At 44.3% G+C, this 21,634-nt stretch overlaps 1 protein-coding gene across 3 annotated transcripts in view; it reads right to left on the reverse strand.

Annotated features, from left to right (window-relative positions):
- The window catches only part of LOC132472607 (protein diaphanous homolog 3-like), a 234,189-nt gene that overhangs the window by 78,023 nt on the left and 134,532 nt on the right, over positions 1 to 21,634 (reverse strand). For 2 of the 3 annotated variants that reach the window (XM_060072310.1, XM_060072309.1), the window contains one exon: positions 12,847 to 14,277. In XM_060072310.1, the coding sequence (XP_059928293.1) occupies positions 13,949 to 14,277 (329 nt within the window). In that variant the 3' untranslated portion in view covers positions 12,847 to 13,948. Of the gene's footprint in view, positions 1 to 10,288; positions 10,454 to 12,846; positions 14,278 to 21,634 lie in introns of those variants that run through there. The other variant, XM_060072311.1, reaches the window with a different exon arrangement.

The raw sequence follows: 21,634 nt of genomic DNA on the forward strand, positions 1-21,634 counted from the left end.
TCGCTTTGGCAATGTGCATGTTACTTTCCAATTAATTATAATTGTATTGGAGCGAGAGATAAAGAGACATATGGAGAGACAGCTAGAGGGACAGTCTGGAGATCTCTAGCTGAGGCACAAGAACAGCCAACTCTTTATACCCGCTTAGGTTTTGATGAAGTCAATTTATGCGTCCTAACAGAATTGACCACAGCTACATAAACAGCTCAATGCCTGCCATCAGCAATCAGCCATCAGCTACCATCAGCAACGCTGCAGGGGACCTTTGTGAAGTGGTTTAACTTTTCTTTGGTAGATCCAGTAGTACTAGCCTTGGATGAATGATCTAATGGAACCCAAAAGTATTGGATGTAGTTATCTTACCAGGTCCAAATAGTCTTCAGTTAAATTACTTTTGTTTCATTTAAGCAGGTGCTCCAGGCAACAACTACAGTTTGGTTTTAGCAACTTGATTACAGGAAAAACATATATAATGCCTAAATGCTAGGAGTTTGTGTCTCAGAGCGATCTACCTTCATCCAATTCAGAGCTTATCAACTCCCTGTTGTTCGGAGTTCTACCTCGCTGTAATCAGCTCCAGACCGAGAGTCTAAATGCAGTCATTCCCTTCTTCTAATCATTCTTTCTTGTGGTTTAAGTAGATTCTGCCTCTGACACTCACAACAAAGACAAGCATTAGCGCAGTGGATGCTCATCAAACACGACTATAGCGGTAACTATAACGACTAAAAGTGTCCCAGAAAACAGATCATACTGCGTAACCTTTGAAGAGTGGAAACAGGATGGATCACTGTGTGTAAAAGCGTGGGAAGGACATAGTTGGATACTTGAGGAGTTGATTGGTGTGTGTGTGTGTGTGTGTGTGTGTGTGTGTGTGTGTGTGTGTGTGTGTGTGTGTGTGTGTGTGTGTGTGTGTGTGTGTAAGAGAGAGAGAGCAAGAGAGAAAGCACATGAGTGAGGGACACAGCAGGAGAGAGAGAGCGAGAGCAAACAAGAGCGTGCCAGAGCACCAAGGCCCAGGTCGGGTAATTCTTGGTTAAAATCTAACATCCACTCGTGACGACTACAATCAAAAAATACTTTTTGTGACAAAGAGAAGGAGATCAAATTTCAATGAAAACAAAAAGCGGTTACATCGATGAGTTTTGATCTGGTTGAAATAGACTGAACAACGATGTTTGAACAGACATTTGCACTGAAGGCTTTCCTCAGAGTCAGAGGACATGTCCCTGCCTCACTTCCTACTGGTGCTCTCTCATTCACGTCTTTTTAGATTCCTAATTATTTTCTCCTGATGCTTCATCTATACCGCGGCTGCCTCACCTACACCCAGACCACTTCACCTGGATGACCTATGGTCCTTCGCCCAATCGATCCGGATGGTGGTGAAAGTCTAGCACAAATAAAGAATTTCATTGGTCAAGCCAGCATACGGGAGCCCACAAAAGCAAAAGCTTGGACACATGTTTTCACTCTGCACCAAAGACCTGCGTCGGTGTGGATACTCCCATAAGAATTCATTTTAAATGTCCTCCCCCTAGCACTGGTTGGGACGTTCACTTTTTGGGTTTTAAAAATGGTTTCAACGAGAGCGAAGCCAGCTCATCTTCAACAAGCAAATAAAAGCTCCACATCGAAAGCCAATTCATTACAAGTATTATGAACAAGTTATCCTGTAAAATAACCCAGCTTAGAGGAGGTTAACAGCGTTGGAAGAGGAAACCAGTGTGTTGTCCAAGACAAATAAATGCTAATGTTGATGAGCACAGCACAGACGATGTGGAGAGATAGGAGGCCCCACTAATGGAGATGTGATATTTTGGTGCTGTGGGCCGTACTGGCCGTAGGTGTTAACGCTAGGCTAAGTGGTGCTGAGAGCTCCATTAGGTCTTGGCAGAGGGACAGGCTGCCTATGATTTAATAGAGTGCTAGTATGATTGCACCATAATCAATAGACCGCTCTTATCCTGTATCTGACTCCTTCCTCCCCTCCCCCTCTTTGGCTCAATCCTTCCATCCTGCATGGTCCATTGCTCCCTCTCTCCTTCTCTCCATCTCAAGCTCTCTCCCGCTCTCCATATATCTCCCTCTTTCGCTCTCCATCCTGCTATCTTTATCATGTTTATCCATATATCTCTCCCTCTGCCAATCGTATCTCCCTCCATCTCCCTCTGGCACACTTTCCACTTCGTCCTCTCCTTCTCTTCATCCATACCGTGCTCATCGACTTCCTCTTCAACTTCAACTTTTGGACACGGCTTAGGCCCCAGTCGGATCAACGTACCACCGGCGCAATACGCAATACGCACATATTTGGGATGTCGAAATGGGAGGTGTCGGTCATATCAGAGGTGGACTGACAACCTCTCGTTAGATCTATATTACCGTGTCGGTTCTGGACGGAAACACGGCCGACTCCATCTGAAGCGGCTGAGCGCATCAGGGCAGCAGGGGGAGACGGAGAACATTGATTCTCTTTTATTGACCTTTCCATTCAGAGAAGATAAGCTGCCTTCATATCCTGTCTGTGTGGTCCTGAAACTCGTCCTCGCTGATACTCCTGTCCTGCCAGCAGCACACACACGCATGCGCACGCACATTCAGACACACACACACACACACATACACTTTGAGGCTTGCTCTTATTCGCTCAAAATGGACAGCGATGAAGTTGCAAGGCCAGTCACCACAGTTCCAACGTTTCACCCGAGTTGACATTGTACCCATTGTGATAAGAGTTTTTCAGACATTATGATAAGAGGACATACGTTTCTTGTTTTTCACTCTTTGCTAAAAGTGACAGATATTGACAGTGATGCAAATGTGACCTCACCCTGATGTAACATAGCTGTAACGTAGCTAGCACAGAGCTTGAGTGATGCAAAAGCTCGGTACTAGCTCAAGTTTCTAACTCTTTGTGGAAACTGAGATATTATCAGCTATGCAGACGTGACTTTACACTGACGTAACCTGGCTGTAACGAAGCTGGCCCAGAGTTTTAGCGTCACTCAAGCTTAAGTAGCTAAGGTGCTAGCAAGTGACAATGCACATCGCTAGTCTACAACCCTGCAGTGATGCTGGAGAGGGGATGGCAAGTGAGTAGGAGGTCATCCTACTGACAGGAGGAGTGGAGGAGGAGGAGCACAAGCAGACAGAAGGAGCAAGGGAGAGGAGGTTGTGCGGAGTTAGGGAGCAGGGCTGAACCACATTCATCTCCTGATGGATGAGTGACAGGTTGGGAGGATTTGAGATGAGAAGAAGCGAGGAGATCATAAGATATGAGGGCTGATTGGATGAGAGGAAGAGCGGTTGCAAAAGAACAATTAACCGAAGAAAAAAGAAAAGGGCAAATATAAAAGATGGCATTTGGGGCCGAAGAGGAGGAGAATGCAAGATTACAGAATAAGGGTGTGGATAGTCTTGGAGAGAGGCTGAGTCACATCTACAATAACCATAATACTTCATTTTTATTTTATTTTATTTCATAATGAGACCATCTCCTGGAAAACATTAAGTTTGATTGGAGGGAACAGGCACTGGCAGTTGCTCATGGCAACTACTGATCCACAAATGGCCGTGCTCATAACCGGGCCTCGATCTGTGAAATTAGTGGCAGATTGAATGAGGCGGTGAGGCGAAGGGCAGAGGAGGCCGCACGCGATACGTTCTCAATAAAAAGAGGGCTAAACGACGCTGGTTTCGGTGACAGGTGTGATGGATGCCTGATATGAAATAAGGAATGTTGGATGGCCTCTACCATCACCCGCAGCCAACTGCAGGCCCTCCTCTCATTAAACAGTCAACATCAGTTATCAGGGAGACATCCAAGCCTAATTGCATTAGGACACTAAAGCAAACGCTGTCTCCCGTCCCTCGCAAGCACAATGTGCTGATTACATTCATGACACGACGCCTCAGAAAACAACCTCCCTGCTTTACATGGTAATTTGATAAGTTGACGAGTGAAAAGAAAAAGAAAACCAACCCGCAGGGAAGATGGAAGCTGAAATAACCAGCGATGAACAGCCGGTGCAGCCCCCAGCGATGCAGTGGCGACTCAGCTCTGATTCATTCAACATCAGGCAAGTAACCATCCTCTGGTTATACATGCAACCAACCATGTGAGTGCACTAGGGATGGGCAAAATGATTCTTTTCCGGGAACTAGTTCTTTCAGTTCAGTTCACTATAACGATTCGTTTATTTGATTCGTTCGTTTTGATTCGTTCGTTACGTCAGATTACATCTTAAAAAAAATAAAAAATAAAAAAACTTTTTTTTCTAATTTTTATTTTTTTGTAATTGGTCGTGGGTCCGGAAAGGACCGTCAAGACCGCAGTCCGCCGTTTGGAGATGCCTGCTACATAGTATGTCGAACGTCCCACCAATATTTATACCACTTGCTTACTCTCTATATTTCATTCATGGTTTTACATTTATAATTTTCTTTTACTTTACATTTAATTCTTCATTGTTCAGGCATTACAGAACTTGCATGGTCATAAAAAAAAAATACGAACTGCAGTTTAATTTCTTTGTTTGTTCTTAAATTGACGTAGAATGGAGCAAAGACTCCTGGGATTGGGAAATGCGTTTATCCAATAAACAGATGGAGGTCAAGTCTATTTTCGAAAAAATGTAGGGGGATATATGAGTCGAATGGTATGACCCAAGATACGTCAGACAGAGAAAGCGCGCATATTCGACGGTACCGCCTTGTCATTGGTTTACCCAGGTGCCATTCCAACACCAGTGCTACCTCTCATTGGCTGAATCTTTGAGAAAGTTGTAGACTCAATCAATGGAAGTCGCGGGGAGACGGAGCTCTGTTCGTTTGTATATTTTATTTACGTGACCATATGTTTGGTTTATGTTAAAAAAAAAGAATCAAAGAACCAGTTCTTCTTGTTTTGGGGAACCAGTTCTTGTCGTTCACGTTCGGGATTCGTTCGTTGTAACGAATCAGTCGCGACCGACACATCCCTAGAGTGCACAGAGTATTAGTGACCCGAAGACTCTGATGAGAGTCAATAGGACAGGAGCTTAATGCAGGATGTGTTTGCTTAATGAAGGGTCACCTCACACCCAGCAGAGTGGGGAGCAGCGGTATAACATTAGGTCAAATATTAGCTTTCAGCTTCAATAAACACAGAGCCGCCTGCCTGGAGGAAACACAGGTGTCGGCCCCGGATCATAGTCCGGGGTTAATTAGAATGAATGACACGCGATACAGACACACTGGGAATAAAACCGGCTCATTTAGAACCCTAACCAAGGACGTCTCCCTCTTGGGCGTTGATTGGCTCAAAGTATTTGAAACGAGTACTAGTATTTGTGGGATCTTTCTAATTAGCAGTTCAGTGGTGCGGTGACATCGCTACTCATGGTCACAAGGTCAGAGTCATTATTTGTTTTTTCTCTGGGAGATTAAAGCGTCCAGAAGCCAGGGCCACAGAGCCCTCGTCTTTATGTTGACCTCCACCCCTCCAATGTCACCAAAGATGGTCCCAGTAAGAGATCCCGCTGCTGGACGAGCAGACTGGAGGGACAGGTTGGAAGATTTATATCAGGATGAGGAGGAGGTTGGGGAAAGGAGAGGAGCAAGATGGAAAGAGGAGAGAGGCTGGGAAAGGAAGAAGGGAAGGAAAAAGGAAGGATAGGGAGACAGTACATAAGGGTAAGAAGGAAAAGATTGAAGCAGAGAAGCACATTGAGTAGGTTTTTAGGAAATTAATGAAAATATGCAAAGTTTGGGACAAGGATTGTTCGGAATAAGTAAATTAAAGACATACACAAATAGCCTAAGGAGCATCCGATAGAAACACAGTAAGAGACCAATTATAGAGAAAGAGAGAGAGCATGTTTACCAGCTCAGTGTGAGAGAGATACCTGAGAGAGCAAGAAGGGAGCAGAGCTCAGAAGCAGACACAAAGATGAGTATAAATGGAAGAAAAATCTATAGTGAGGAAAAATAGATTAAAAAAAAAAAGTGCATGAGAGTGAGACGGATATCTAGAGGTGAAACTAGAAAGAGCTTAAGAGAGCGATGGAGATGAAACGAGAGATGATGATAAAGATGTAGAAAAGCTACCCTTTTCTGAAAAGAGTGTGGGGGAGATCTAGGGAGAGCATAATTGAAATAAAGAGAAAGTGGTACAGAGAGAGAGGCATGGATAGCGTTGGCTCTAAAGAGAAGGCGAGAGATCAAGAAAGAGGCTGAAAAAGAGATGGATAGAGACGGAGAGTGAGAGTGGGAGTGAAAGAGAGTTCCTCAAAGGTACAGTGCTACTGCACTCCTAAAATCATGATAAAGACAGAGAGGGTGAGAAACAGGCTAAACAACAGCGATAGAGAGCGAGAGGAACCAAGAAAGCGAGAAAGAGCTAAAGAAGCAGAAAGAGAGAGAGTGCGAGAGGGAGCACAAGAGACCGAGAGTGCGAGAGAGAGAGAGATAGAGCAAGAAGGAGTGGCAGAAAGAGAGCAAAAGAGAGTATGGGAGGCACAGGGACAGGGACAGAGCATAAAAGAGAGGAAGAGAGAGTGTGTTCCCTAAAGGACGAGTGCTCCCCTCTCCTCAGGTCTCTCCTGGACGTCGGCCATTAGACACGCTCAATCGGAATCCTGTCAGACTCGCGGCCTTGCCCTGGGTCTGCTCATATGGCTCAGTGAACACGCTGCGCACACACACAAATACACAAACACACACACATGTGTGTGTGTGTGTGTGTACACATACACTTGCGCTCACAAACCAAACTACCTCATAAAACTGACTTTCAGGGCACAGTTGGCGAACCCCACTCAGACAAGGTGCGACCAGGAGAGCTTTCCTGTGTTTGGGGGGTGGAGGCCGAAACCCAAACCTTACCAGTAAATAAAACACACACACTATAGAAAAGTCTCAAAAGTTAACCTCATTTTAGAGGTGTACTCATTGAAAAGACGTAAAATAAGTATATTCAACTTTATAACGCTGACATTTCTGCTGTTGTATTTTAATTCCGCTGTAATATACACTTATTTGTGATTCAAAACGTTGACGTTTATGCCGAATTTCCTCAATTCTACAATGGCATAAAAGATGCATTTACGCCGTAGAGCTCCTCCTCTTGATTCTCGCAGGCAGTAGTCATCTACTTTCTACCCTAATCAATCATAAACAAAGGCATACCCCATCAGGCCATTAATGATCTTTCTATCGTTCGGCCTGTCCATTCACTTCACTACACTATGTTGAGCTAGGATATATCAGGTATTCAATCCTCGTTAAACTCAGCGGTACACCGTAGACTAACCATTATTTACACTTAGATCACCACGTTTTGCCTCTGTTTAGTTCATAGAAACTAGCAATGATCCATATTCCCTCCGACTACGACTGTGTTCAATATGAATATAATGTTAAGTAGGCCTACAACTAATCTCCTTGATGTTCCCTGTTGCTGTTTTACCAACATACAATATTAATTGACCATATAATATCAATAGCGATGATTGTTAAAATATATATACATATTCACATGAATGCGGTCTAGTTCTACTAGGCTACTAAATGACTTCATTTACATTAAAATAGGCTTCCGCTAGGTGTCATCCAAATACTAAAGAGTAGAAAAACCACCATCACTCCAGAAGTAGTCTAATATGAATGAAACGTGGAATAAATCCATATTATGAGGGCCGACCAACATCACGGTGCTCTTGCGCGTTGAAGACTTGCTTTCGGGGCTTTCTCTCTGGGCTCTTACCAAGACTCAATTGGAGAGGTGGCTCATGGAGATGAAGCTTTTGCAATTGGACTGAATAGCTTATTTCAATTGCAACTGCAAGCATCCTCAGCAGTCGTGAGACAATAGAAATGTCATTTATAGATTAAAATATTATAATATCTATATAATATATAATGTGTCATATTGACGCCATTCAAATCAGCTCCATCTCGAAGGAGCAACCTCCACGAGTAATTCTTTCAATGCGTAAGGGGAAAGTTATAGTTTGACTCGGGTACAGATAAGACTACTGCCGGACTGAATGTGGATTTCTTTTTAACGTATTTGGTTCACATTCATGTGAACAAAACATTCCTTAACAATCATCGGTACTGATTTGGGTAAATGAATATTGCCCATTGCTAAAACAGCCACACTAAACATCAAAATGAATAGATGTAGGCCTACAATAAAACACATTCAATTCACACTGAACACAGTGATAAAAGGTATAAAGACGGATCGTGTGTAGTGTAGTGAAGTGAATGGACAGCACAAACGATAGGAAGGTCATGAAAGGACTGGTGTTGTCAGACTTCGGTTAGCGTGGATTGGTTGGAGAAGGATCATACTTAATGGCTGTATGAATCAGGAGGAGGAGCTTATTTGACTGTTATGAAAACTGTATTTTTGAACAACTAAAATGGCTCTTTTTACGGCTGAATAAAAAACAACAGCATTAAATATGGTGTTATGAAAGCTTAAACGCTGTATTATACGTCGATTTTAATGAATCGGATCTGCACTGAGGCGTTGTTTTGACCCATTGGTCTTCCATATACACACAGAAACAGACCCACACACACACACACACACGCACGCACGCACAGAAACGCTCGCACACACCAGATAGTCCTGTGAGGATAACAGAGGACAGGAAATCTGTTTCGAAATATAAATAAATAAAACAGACATTTGTGTGGCTGTAGTGACTGCGGCAGTCAAGTGGAAAATAACAGACCTTCGCAATAAAATGAAAAAAAATACAAAAAAATAACACAAAGCCAGACTGCTCCTGCCAGAACATTAAGTGCATTAGATTATAAAGAGGAAATTAAACAAACAAACCGAAACAAATCTAGACCTCAACACTCAACACACATTCACACAAACGCGCACACACACACAAACATAAACCCATCGCTTCTAAACAAGAAACCTGCTCACAAAACCAAGAGCAGATAAAGTGCATTACGTTGATCGAAGTGCTTGACTGTCACTCGCGCTTTGTTGTAATTTTAGCAGCAGTAGTATTTGTTTAAGCAGCAGTCATAGTATTTCTAAGTTGCTATTTGTAGCAGTAAGAAACTACTTTTTTGTATGAGCTATAGTCTTATTTAGTAGTATTTAGTTTGGTGTAAATATCGATAACTGAATATAACTGGTTGATTTTACTAAGACAAAATGAGCTGCTGCCAACCATAGAGATTCCCTCCATCTGTATTGCAAATCTTTTCGCTGGTGTGTTGAAATTATTACTCCCAAAACATGTCCAAATTGAAAGACTTTGAGTGCGTACGCCAAGCCTAAGCCCTGGGCCAGACGCAACCCGCTAGTCTAATCGTTAACTCTCCAGAGTCCAGCAACCTGCTGGGATAATCCTGTTCATCATACACCCACACACAAACACACACACCCATGGTCCTGCCTCCCAACCTGAATACCCCCTCCTTCCACTGTGATAGTGTGTGGGTTGTGATGGGCCCAGAGATGAATGGGTTGTGTTGGGACCGGAGACAGCAAATCTACGTACATACAGTTTTGAATAACAAGACAGGAGTGCTGCCGTGTATGTAGAGGATAAACTAAAGGATAACAGTGGTATTGACTAGAATATAAAAGGAGAGAGCAGCAATGGGGGCTCCTGCTTCACATTGAGCGTGTCCAGTGAGTGACTGCCGGCCATGGAAGCCTTTGAGACTTTGAGGCCGTCCTTGTGATGAAATAGCAGAAGAATAAATCTCAATTGACTTTGACTTGGCAGTTACCTACTTCAACCATTGATTGTCTGAATCCCGCGGTGGGAAGAGTTTGCCAAGTGAGAGCTACGCAGTATCGATTATGTCATTAGTGACACAGATAATGGGATATTTACATCTAGACGACTGCATTAATCCCACATCAGTCCCTGTGACATCACATCCTTCGACGCAGCTGCGGCGTGGAGTTATGGCTCGACCAGTGAGGCCCGGCAAAGGCTGTTTTATGACCTGGTTGTGTCGCGATGATGAAGAAGAGCCCTATGCGGCCAATCAACTTTGTTTTGTTGGTTTATAAGTGCCAGTTGGCCTCGGGCAATACTGATCAAAATCAAATATATTTACTTAGAGATGAATTTGACTGCATGACATTCGGCTAGTATGCAGAAGTACATTTATAAAAATAACGAATAGATGAGTAGAATTTGGTCCGCTACAATCCACTATATAAGGTTTAGGGTTAAGGTCCTTAACAGGTTGAAAATGTTGTGCAACGGCTCAAATAAAGATACAAATGGACACACACACACACACAACTCACGATGAACATGGTGCGGAAGTTGCTGAGGTCATTGAAGAGCTCCTCCACAGAGGTCTTCTTGGGGTCGATGGAGAAGAACTGCACCATGCTCTGGTACTGGGCGTCCATGTTCCCCTGCAGAACAACCAGCTTGGCGTACTGCTCCCGTGCGTGCTTGGCAAAGCTGTGATACCCGGGCAGGGGAGGGGGGGGTCAAGGGCAATCCAGGAGCATCAAGGACACATACAAGCACCATACTGAACAAAGCACCTTGGAACCCAGCACCTTGCTATAAACCCACCGCTGGGGAAACAGGGGTCTTAGAAACAAAAACCTTAGAACCAAGCGCAATAATGTGAACCAACTAACCACAACGTAGCAACAAAATAAACGGTCAAATAATAATAGCTATGTATAAAAATAAATTCCCACAAGCTCTACTGAATTTGTATGGGAACTTATTATACGCAAAAACGACAAAAAAAAAATTATGAGAAGATAAGAAGGAAAGGATGTTGTTTATCCCAAGTTGGATTTTTTTTAATTCCTTTCGAGAGTGTTGGGTTTGAACCTCCACCGGTGATGAGGTAGAGACTCCTGGCAAGAGGGTTGGTGTGTTTCAATATATTCTCCCTTCTCCCCACTTGTTGGCTCGGTTTGCTGATTATCAATCCTGGACACACTTCTAGTTGAAGTTTGCTAATGAAGTTTTAGTACAGCGATGCCATTGATTTTATTCAGCTTGAAACGGAGTCTGTAGCAGGATCCACTCTGCACACATAATGAAGTATAAAGGTGTAGGGGCCTTTGAAGCGGATCAGAGAGAGCGTGGTACTAAAGAGAAAGTCTTATGAGGCTCAGGGGATCAATACATATCTTGGAAAAAAAAAAGATGTAGCAAATGTATGAACTGAAAAACATTCAATATCTGAGCCAAGCAACCACCAACATTATAACTATATACTATTTCATTTTCTTTTAACTCACAGCAACAGTGAATTAGGATACATGACATTAAGGAGCAGGTAGGGTTTTGGACTCCCCACAGGCAGACTTCGGACATAGGGGATTTAACCCAGTACTTTTCAGCTGGGAGTCAAACACTGCTAACCACTATTGTGGACCTCAACCCCAATGCTTTACCAGCATCCACGCGATTTTTTTCCAGGAAACACATTGCGAAAGAGAGCAGAGCGGCCCCTTGTGCGACTGTTCCACGGTGTGACCCACGGCCCACAGCAGAGGCCAGTAATCACCCAGTGACAGTGGAGGAAAGCCCCAGCGTGACACCTCCCCTTCCATGGGTCAAACACAACAAAGCATTGGCCAGCGGCAGCGCTCCGTGTGTGAGCTGAACGAGTGTGCAATTCACAGGGTTTGTGTAGCAGTAGTGAAGTGTGTTCCCCACACGCGGCAAATATATATATATGTGCAGGATACTGCTCGCTTAGTTGTAATTAGCCGTGTGGACATGTTTCACTTGGGATTTAATTGTTTTAATTTTGATTGAATCGTCTTATTTACTTGAGTTGCACTCCAGAGGAAGCCTGGAATTCAAGCGTGTCGTAGCCAGTAGTGAATGCTGCTCGTTCCATTAGTGTGCACGTGTCCAATAAACGTAAAACGTTGCTACTCTTAGTGCCTAGACCTCAGCATAAGAATGATCAAGGACACTGGGTTTGAACCCAGAACCCTTCGCTTGCCAGAAGAGCTAGTCCATTGCCTGAGACATGGCTAGCCCGACAACAGAGCTCAGACAACATAGTGTTTATCTATATATAGTTTTTTGATTGGCATAAAATCAGTCCCATGACTTTAAAGAAGGTGAGCTGTGCTTTGTTATTGTTCTGCTGCAATAACACTGCCATTCTAGCAGCAAGCTCCTTCCACGAACACCAGGACTTATGTGTTAAACACACATAAGCCCTAAGGTATACAAACCGTTATTTATTTATAGAATTTAAGTGATTTTCTAATCATGTAGATCTTCCCCAGAGATTACTGCAAAGGGAAAAATAGCAATCTTGTCATTCCAAGTGTTTCTCGTGCTCTCAGGAGATTTGTATTTGTTTGTACTTAAACCGAACCACTGTCATTATACATTCAATACACGTTTTTACTCCATATCTGTTTGAAGAACATGGAGTAGAGGGGAGTCATGGGGTTAAATCCCACCTCTCAGCTACTCACATCAACACACCCTTACAGGCTAGTGGTGTCTCTTCAAAAACATGGTCCAAATCTAAATGAGACTTTACAATGTAGAATAAAGGTTAGGGTTAACCCTTAGGGGTAACCCTAGAAAAATAAATGGCATACATATATTTATTTTAATTTAACACATTTGCCAGTCACTCATCTCCCATAAGTCCTGCTTGTCTATAGAGTTGGAAAACCTATACAGGTGGGTTACGATGAACACATAACCGCAAGAAATGGATGCTTTACATTACTCAGTCACTTGTACTCACCTTCAAGTCAAAGAACAAGTCCCACACTTAAAGGGCCCCTACTTTACCACAAGGCGTGGGCCATGTAACCCAACATAACCTTAAAGGGGATCTATTATGGTTCTCGACTTTTATGACCTATAAATGTTGTTATAATGATTGATAGTCATGTTTAACCATACACAGAAAACAATGTAGATTTTCGGGAAACTCTTCCTCTCATCTGGGCGCTTTCAGCATTCTCTGTCAACGCTCGGTTTCGTCCTTCTCCGCCACCTCGCCCCCCTCCTGCCAACCCAACTCCGTTGTGATTGGTTACCTTCCTTAAAGCGCGCGCGCGGGCAGATTTGACCAGGCATATGGGGGCGCAGCAGGAGTGCCTCTACGTAGATGATTTCCCGGAAATGTGAACAAGTGAATCGCAAACGTTGTCCCGAGTGTCTAGCGCTCTGCACAGCCACCCCAGACTGTCAGCAGGGAATAAGTCGAAATGTATGTACGTCATTATTTGACACTTTAGTATGGTTAAACATGACCATCAATCATTATAACAACGTTTATAGGTCATAAAAGTCGAAAAAGCATAATAGGTCCCCTTTAACTTGGAATGCTTGACAACAAGAACAAGAAATAAGATTGGGGAACGCGATTAACCTGCAGTTTTTAGGGGTTAAGAGAAAACATCAACCCAAACAACTTCCAAGCCAATCAGCCATGATGGCATGTATCAAAGAGAGAGTGCATTCCAAAGGATGGATAGTTTGACTGCTAGGTTCCTTCCCAACAATGCTGTATGGCTCAGCCGTTGTGACCGGATGAGATATAAAAGCACATCTGTTAGGGGAGCCCAGCAGAGGACTCAAGGAGGGGCATCATAGAGTTGACTGTCAGGCCCATCACAAAGGTGGCCGTCTTAGCCGGACCTGCGCAACCTCCGGGACTCACTGCTCCACCTCACTACCAACCCGGCCCCTAGCCCTTCTGCCCTAGCTCAGCCCGGGGCGGTTTACCGTCTTAACTCCGGACAGAGGCAGGTGCCGTGTGTATAATTGAACACAGTTCTTATCATGCTACAGTGAGTGCCTGTAGTGTGCACCGATAAAGTTTAACAGTACTGACGTGAGCGGAGACAACTTTGCACAGACAGCTGTCCCGCTACAAGCGTGGGCCACAGCAAAATAAAATAGGTGAAGTAATACGACCGCAGAGTCTTCTAGAGGGAGGTGGTGTGTTAACCGTGGCTCATAACACACACACCGATGTACAGCTGTTCACTGATCCTACTTCGCGCAAACGATTTAATCTGACAAGTGTGTCTTAATGAATACCAGAAAGAGAGTGAGTGTCTTTGCCATCGTGTGTGTGTGTGTGTGTGTGTGTGTGTGTGTGTGTGTGTGTGTGTGTGTGTGTGTGTGTGCACACATATAAAGGATATGGACATCTTGGTGAGGAACATGTCCTGGGGGAGGTCTGAGGAGGAAAAAGTCTTCAGATCTTTCTCCAGCTGAAGCAGCTGCCGCTCCATCTGCACCAGGCTCTTCTCCAGGTTCTCTGCTGAGACTACATGCACACACACACACACACACACACACACACACACACACACACACACACACACACACACACACACACACACACACACACACACACACACATTGTTAACAGGAACAGTATATATACATTGAGGTACAATGAGGATACTAATGAACAGGCTTCATTCCTCCACCGATGCGTTGTCAGAAATGAGAAGAGCTGGCTCAGCAGGCCGTGGTGTGATTCACCCTGGCTCATTGGTCACGTTACAGAGCACCTTCTCCAGGTAATCTACTCATGCCCCTACTCTTTTCAGGTTGGTCACGGCTGACATCTCAGGCTAGAGGATCAACCTAGCATGATGTTTAAATGAGCCTGATTATAGTGATGATGACAGAGTCATAAGCTGCTTACTGCTTAAGTACGCTCATATGCCAAGCTGCGCGACATCCCGTCACCAGGAACCACACACTGGGTATGTACAGCTGTAGGCTTGCTGCACTAATGCAGCAAACAACACTGTTGGAGTGTGTATGTACACAGACTATAATAATAATAACAGAAGAATAGTCAGATTATTTAATTCATACTGTTCTTCCCAAAGAGACGGAGGACGGAGAAAACGGGGCGAGTTCAAAAGGACAATAACACACCATTACTAATTATGTTGTATCCCCCGCCACTACATAGTTTGATTCAGAACGCCATAATCATTTCTTCCCTCGCGCTTAAACATAATCTTTCTCCCTCTCCTTTCAAATGAAAGTCATTGAGGATAGCCATTGACAGTCATCCATTCCCCCTGCTCCTGCTTCTTAGCAGAGAGCATAGATGTGTAGCAGGCAGCATAGTGCCTCATAGCAGATAGCATAGCCTTATGTAGAAGAGGGTATAGACTCGTAGCTTCATGTAGCAGAGAGCATAGCATCATGTAGCGGAGCGCATAGCATCATGTAGCGGAGCGCATAGTGCCTCGTAGCAGAGAGCATAGCATCATGGAACAGAGCGTATAGCATAATGTAGCAGAGAGTCTAGCATCATGTAGCAGAGAGCATAGCATCACGCAGAGGAGAGAGCTTAGCAACATTAGCAGGGGGCATAGCGTTGAGTAGACGAGAGAGCACAGCATCATTTAGCAGAGAGCATAGTGTCATGAAGCGAACAGCATAGCACCTCGAAGGACAGAGCATAGCATCATGTGGCAGGGAGTAAATCATCATGAGGCAGAGCATAGCATCGTGTGGCAGAGAACATAGCATCATGAAGCAAATCAGCGTAGCGCCGCGGAGAAGGGAGCAGAGCACCGTGTACAGGGGGTCGTGTCATGTAGCGACGCCTTGTGGGATTCAATCAGGCCGGTATTCACAGTGCCACTACATCACGTTGATTAGGTCTGCATTGTTCTTCTTGTTGAGTAACGCTCGCACCACTTGGTCAACGCTTAAAACAAGGAGGGAAGGAAGCATGGATTCAAAGCTTTTGGATTAAAACGCTTGATAAATGACTATAGTAAATAGTATAAAGGGCAATAGACCATACCAAATGGTATATTTATTAACCATCTGGAGTTTTCTTCTCATAGTTAACATTGACAATCCAGAAACCAACCTGCAGCCTTTAGGCAAGGGTAAAAGGTATATTTATTACACGGAACATCAACTCGTGTATAACTTGATAATCTGTACTGCAGCTAATTCAGCGCAATGAAACCCAAGACTGCTCTTCCGAGGGCCTATTGTCGGAACGTGACGAGAATCACGCTCGGAAAAACAAGGCCTGACTGTTATTGATCGTGCTGAACTGCTCATTAACAAGCATTCACTTATGCTTGGAAGCCTCCCTTTGGGTAAGGATTGACTGAAAGGCTGGTTGAATATGAGGGAATCCACACAGAAGACGCATGCCTTACATGACGGTTGCAAAACAAACTAAACTAAAGATTCTGCATTCATTTATTCATTACCCATGAGGCACTGAGTCTTTCTGTGTTTCAACTATTTTAAACACATACAAGAATCTCAAAAGGCCACTCCAACAAATGTCACATTAAGCTGTGCAAACACCCAATATCCATTATTATTTTCCATTTATGACAAACTAAATAAAACATTGTGAAAGGGAATTGATTGGATTTTCAAGAGAACAAAATAATAAGTAACGCAAGATATTGGGTTTTAATGGAGAAATAGAAGCCTGACTTTTTCATTGGTAAAAGACACACATTTCTATTAATATGACAATGTTCTAAAGAGACTTGCCGTAAACTCAGATAAATGTCCTCAAGGAGCAGGTAGCGGTTATGGTCCCCATTGCTGAACTTATTTTTTATTTTATTTTTTTAGACGCCGCTGCTGCTTCACTGTGGCTTGTTCCAAGTCACCCAATCACAGCTTATCAACTGTCAAACAAAGATTACATTTTGGAAAATAGTAGGTTGTAGGACTGGCCTTCATACCTCATTTCAAGATTCAGTCCCATTTCGTTTCACCAAAAAAAGTCCATCTTTCACTGCCTGTAAACGTAGATGCCGTAGACCACTGCTGCAGTATCTAACTTTTTAATCAACTGAACGAATTGGTTCAATTGGTGGAACAAATGCGTTATTGTTGTTTTGAAATTTTCTTTTTTTAAATATAAGTGGCTTTCGAATCAACTCATCCGTCTGAGTTTGACTTGTCTACGACAGAGCTTCAATGCAGCCTTGAAGTTTCTGAACACACACGGTTTCCAAAGCATGAGATTATCAATTATAACAAAGCATACAACGTTTGAAAATTGAAGTTTTGAATCAATTTCACGACAGGGCTCGTGATATTTATAGGCAAGGACTAGAGAGGGGGAACGGATTGCCAAGCATGGAGAAACACCTCTCCCTGTTCTATTAGTTTGAATAAGTTATTAATACATATCATTATTAAATCCCTTCAAAAACGATAAATGCCCCGATGGCTGCCGAAATTAATAGCTTGAGTATCCTCACACTAGACGGCCGCTGTCAAAGTGCAACTGAAATATTCAAATCATTTTTGAATATACAAAACTAACTAATGATAATTCATAATCATCCCATATTTAGCCATTCTGAAAATGATTGCCATTACCTCAACTGAAGCATAGGATTCTCAGACAAAATGTAGCCTACTAACCCTAGTCCCCAAATATCCATAGATGTTTAAAAATATAAATATTTTTGTTTTTGTCACAATTTTCACAAAAACAAAACAATTAATATTCTAATGCTGAATTGAGATTCTAATACCTACCTAATGAACCAAACCCTCGTCAGTGGTTACATATAAATGAAAGCCTCAACAGTCTGTTTCTCCGAATATCAAAAAAGCTACATTTGTGTATGCACAGGCTGCTTATCACTCATGGATGTACAATAAGAATTCTTCGCTTCGATGTTAAAGGTCCCATGACATGCTATTTTATGTATTCTTTAATATAGGTATTAGTGGGCAACTAACACAGTATTCAAAGACGTTCCCTAAATTCAGCCGTGGTGCAGAGTTACAGCCACTCCGAGCCAGTCGCACATTGAGCTTCCCCCAAATGCGCTGTTTCGGTGGGTGTGTCAAGGAGGAGGGTGGGGGTGTGGCCCTGAGCAGCTTGCAGCCACCATGCGCTCTGTTTACAGTGGATGTATCGCAGTGGCGAGCCGCACACAGCCTTTAGCCGTGTTCTGTAAATATTCTAGAACACACGGGAGTCCTGGAGCTCTATATCTAAATATTATCATATAGCCTACACAGATATCTATATCATATAATATATATTATCACGGCCAAAAGCTGTGTGAGCCGATATTATGAATCTCAAACGACCGCGTTTGGTTCTCCGACGTTCCTGGTTCTTCAACGTCCACATCAATGTGAATACACACACTGTAACGCAAGTGTTTCTTGTCGGTTCTTTGACGTGTCTTGTATTTCCACAACGAGACTGTCGTGGGGGTTATCTGAGCCATGGTTGAGAAGGAATTGGGGGAAAGGAACTTTGATTTGACTCGCTGAAGTAGGCCTACATGAACTGCGACATGCCGCCGGTTGCCGCGAGGCACCATCGCCCGGCAGCGGGCAGCCGGCAGCAGGCAGCGCGCGGTTCAGTCGACTTCAGGTTGATGTGAAAGTGGAAGAACCAGAGACGTCGCAGAACCCGACAAAGTCGTTTGTGATTCATAATATCGTCTGGAGGCGCACACAATATGTTATATGATATAGATATCTATGTATATGATATTATTTAGATATAGAGCTCCAGGACTGTAACGCAAGTGAGTCGAGACACGAGACTCGTATTGGGGGTTATCTCAGCCAAGGTTGAGAATGAATTGGGGGGAAGGAACTTTGGCTTTGACTCCCTCAAGAACATGAACCACGACATGGAGGAGAAAGGGATTGTTGGCGGCGAATGTCTCCCGCTTGAGCCCCGCTGAGGGACCACCGCCGGAGGCGGAGGTGCATAAGCGCTGCACGGCAAAGATCCCTTTCTCCTCCTTGTCGTGGTTCATGTTCTTGAGGGAGTCAAAGCCAAAATTCCTTCCCCCCAATTCATTCTCAACCTTGGCTGAGATAACCCCCAATACGAGTCTCGTGTCTCGAGTCACTTGCGTTACAGTCCTGGAGCTCTATATCTAAATAATATCATATAATACATAGATATCTATATCATATAACATATTGTGTGCGCCTCCAGACGATATTATGAATCACAAACGACTTTGTCGGGTTCTGCGACGTCTCTGGTTCTTCCACTTTCACATCAACCTGAAGTCGACTGAACCGCGCGCTGCCTGCGGCCGGCTGCCTGCTGCCGGGCGATGGTGCCTCGCGGCAACCGGCAGCATGTCGCAGTTCATGTACTTCAGCGAGTCAAACCAAAGTTCCTTTCCCCCAATTCCTTCTCAACCATGGCTTAGATAACCCCCACGACAGTCTCGTTGTGGAAATACAAGACACGTCAAAGAACCGACAAGAAACACTTGCGTTACAGTGTGTGTATTCACACACACACATGTGGCGCTCGCACGGTCGAGTCTCATTGGCGGGCCAACGTCTCTGGGCGGGCCAGGCAGAGTAAGGGGAGGAGCTGAGATTCCTCATGACGTCATGAGCACAGATTTCCAAATCAGCGCGCTTGAGCCTCCGTTTTTTCAAAGGCGAGCAGAACAGCTAGTGCTCGTTTTACACCAAACGCAAGTTTTAGCCACTGGGGGACCATAGGCAGGCTAGGGGAACTCATATTTATGTTAGAAAACCTCATAAATTGAGATTTTCATGTCATGGGACCTTTAAGCAATGCTAAACTGGCTAGACATCATAGAAACGACAACGCAAATCAAAACATGGGGACGCAGCAGGATTTCTTCTGCACGGAAACGCTTCTTCCAGTGCTTCCCAGCGCCATGCCGGCGCATTTCTGCTGGAAGAAAATGCTATGTTGACAAAGGCCCTTAGGCATTTCAAGAATGCCTAAAGGTAGGCTGTGGACATTGGGGATCAAACCCTGTACATTTCAGTGGGGAGTCAAACACCGCGATATCCTACCATCTATTTCTGGCAAACAATTTCCAAGCGAAAGTGTTTGGTAAATGGACAGGAACAGAGACTGGTACCTAAAATGAGAGAATACCCTATGCAACTGTTTTATGCAGGAGGCATTATCTCAGTTAGTGAAAAAGAAAACATGCATACAAAATGAACGCGGGCAGCGTCAATACTTCATTTAAACTGATAATTTAGCATAAGAACTACTTCTAGTTCATATTATTAGCAGCAGCTGAAATGGCAACAGCACAAAATCAATCACAAGACTTGATTGGATAATCAATTGTCCACACACACCCCTTTCTCACACACAAACACAATATTCACACACATAATGCAATATCCACACACACTCAGCTAACCCAACCAGACAAAGACATAATGGATATTATTGACATATCTTTAAAGTACACTCTAAAACACAGCCTCGAGTCCTACTTCAGATCCATAATTTCCATTTAAACCCTCTCCCTAGCTCTCCGTTATGGGGTTCTCCATCTATCTATGTAATAGATGTATTCGGACCACCTCCATCACTACAAGAATGCCCTCACTACTGCCAAAACCTCATACTACTCCAACCTCATCAACACTGGTACAGGCAACAGCAGAGTCCTCTTCTCAACAGTCAGCCACTTACTTCAGCCTCCTAAATCTCTCCCTCCAGACTTTTCCACCACCCAATGCACTGCGTTCCTTGACTTCTTCAGCTCTAAAATCAACACCATTCACCAACAACTGGCCTCATCTCGCACCCCCTCTGATGACCCACCCTGGATGATCACCTCTGGCCAACCTCTCATCAGCTCCCTCTCTGACTTCACCCTAGTAACAGAACAGACCGTTTCAGAACTCATCCGCAAAGCCAAAACCACCACCTGTCAGCTCGATCCTCTTCCCACCTCCCTTGTCAAAGCATGTCTTCCGTCCATCTCCCCCATGATCACCAACATAATTAACTCCTCCCTCACTACTGGTACTGTACCCCCCACTCTCAAGCTGGCTGCCATCACTCCCATCCTGAAAAAACCTGGTGCTGACCCAACTGACCTTAACCATTACCGGCCCATCTCCAATCTCCCTTTCATCTCCAAAACACTTGAAAGGGTGGTTGCCGCACAACTACAGTCCCATCTCGACACTAACAATCTCCACGAACCGTTCCAATCTGGCTTCCGTCCAAAACACAGCACTGAAACAGCCCTAGTCAAAATCACCAACGACCTCCTCCTTGCAGCCGACTCTGGTTTACTCACCATTCTCATCCTCCTCGATCTCAGCGCAGCATTCGACACCATCTCCCACCCTCTGCTCCTGGACCGCCTAGCTGGTATTGGGATCACTGGTGCTGCACTCTCCTGGTTTACATCCTACCTCACCGGCCGTCAACAATTTGTTCAACTAAGCAACCACAAGTCCGGGTGTTCAGGTGTCTCACTGGGTGTCCCCCAGGGGTCAGTCTTGGGTCCACTCCTCTTCACCACTTACCTCCTCCCGCTGGGCACACTCCTCCGTCACCATGGGGTCCATTTTCACTGCTACGCTGACGACACACAGGTCTACATCTCCACCAAACCCACCGCTGCCACCCCCCCCACTTCCCTCATCACGTGCCTGGAAGAGATCCGGAGCTGGTTGAGCAGGAACTTCCTGAAACTCAATGGAAACAAGACCGAGGCCCTGCTCATCCGATCCAAATCCACCCTCACTAAATCACAACACACCCCAGCTCCACTCATAATTATCGATGGATTCCCAGTACCCTTCTCCTCCAAAGTCAAGAGCCTCGGCGTCATCCTGGACAACACCCTCTCATTCGCACCCCATATTCACAA

This window comes from Gadus macrocephalus, chromosome 14 (assembly GCF_031168955.1).
Source record: "Gadus macrocephalus chromosome 14, ASM3116895v1".
In the NCBI taxonomy this organism is placed as follows: domain Eukaryota; kingdom Metazoa; phylum Chordata; class Actinopteri; order Gadiformes; family Gadidae; genus Gadus; species Gadus macrocephalus.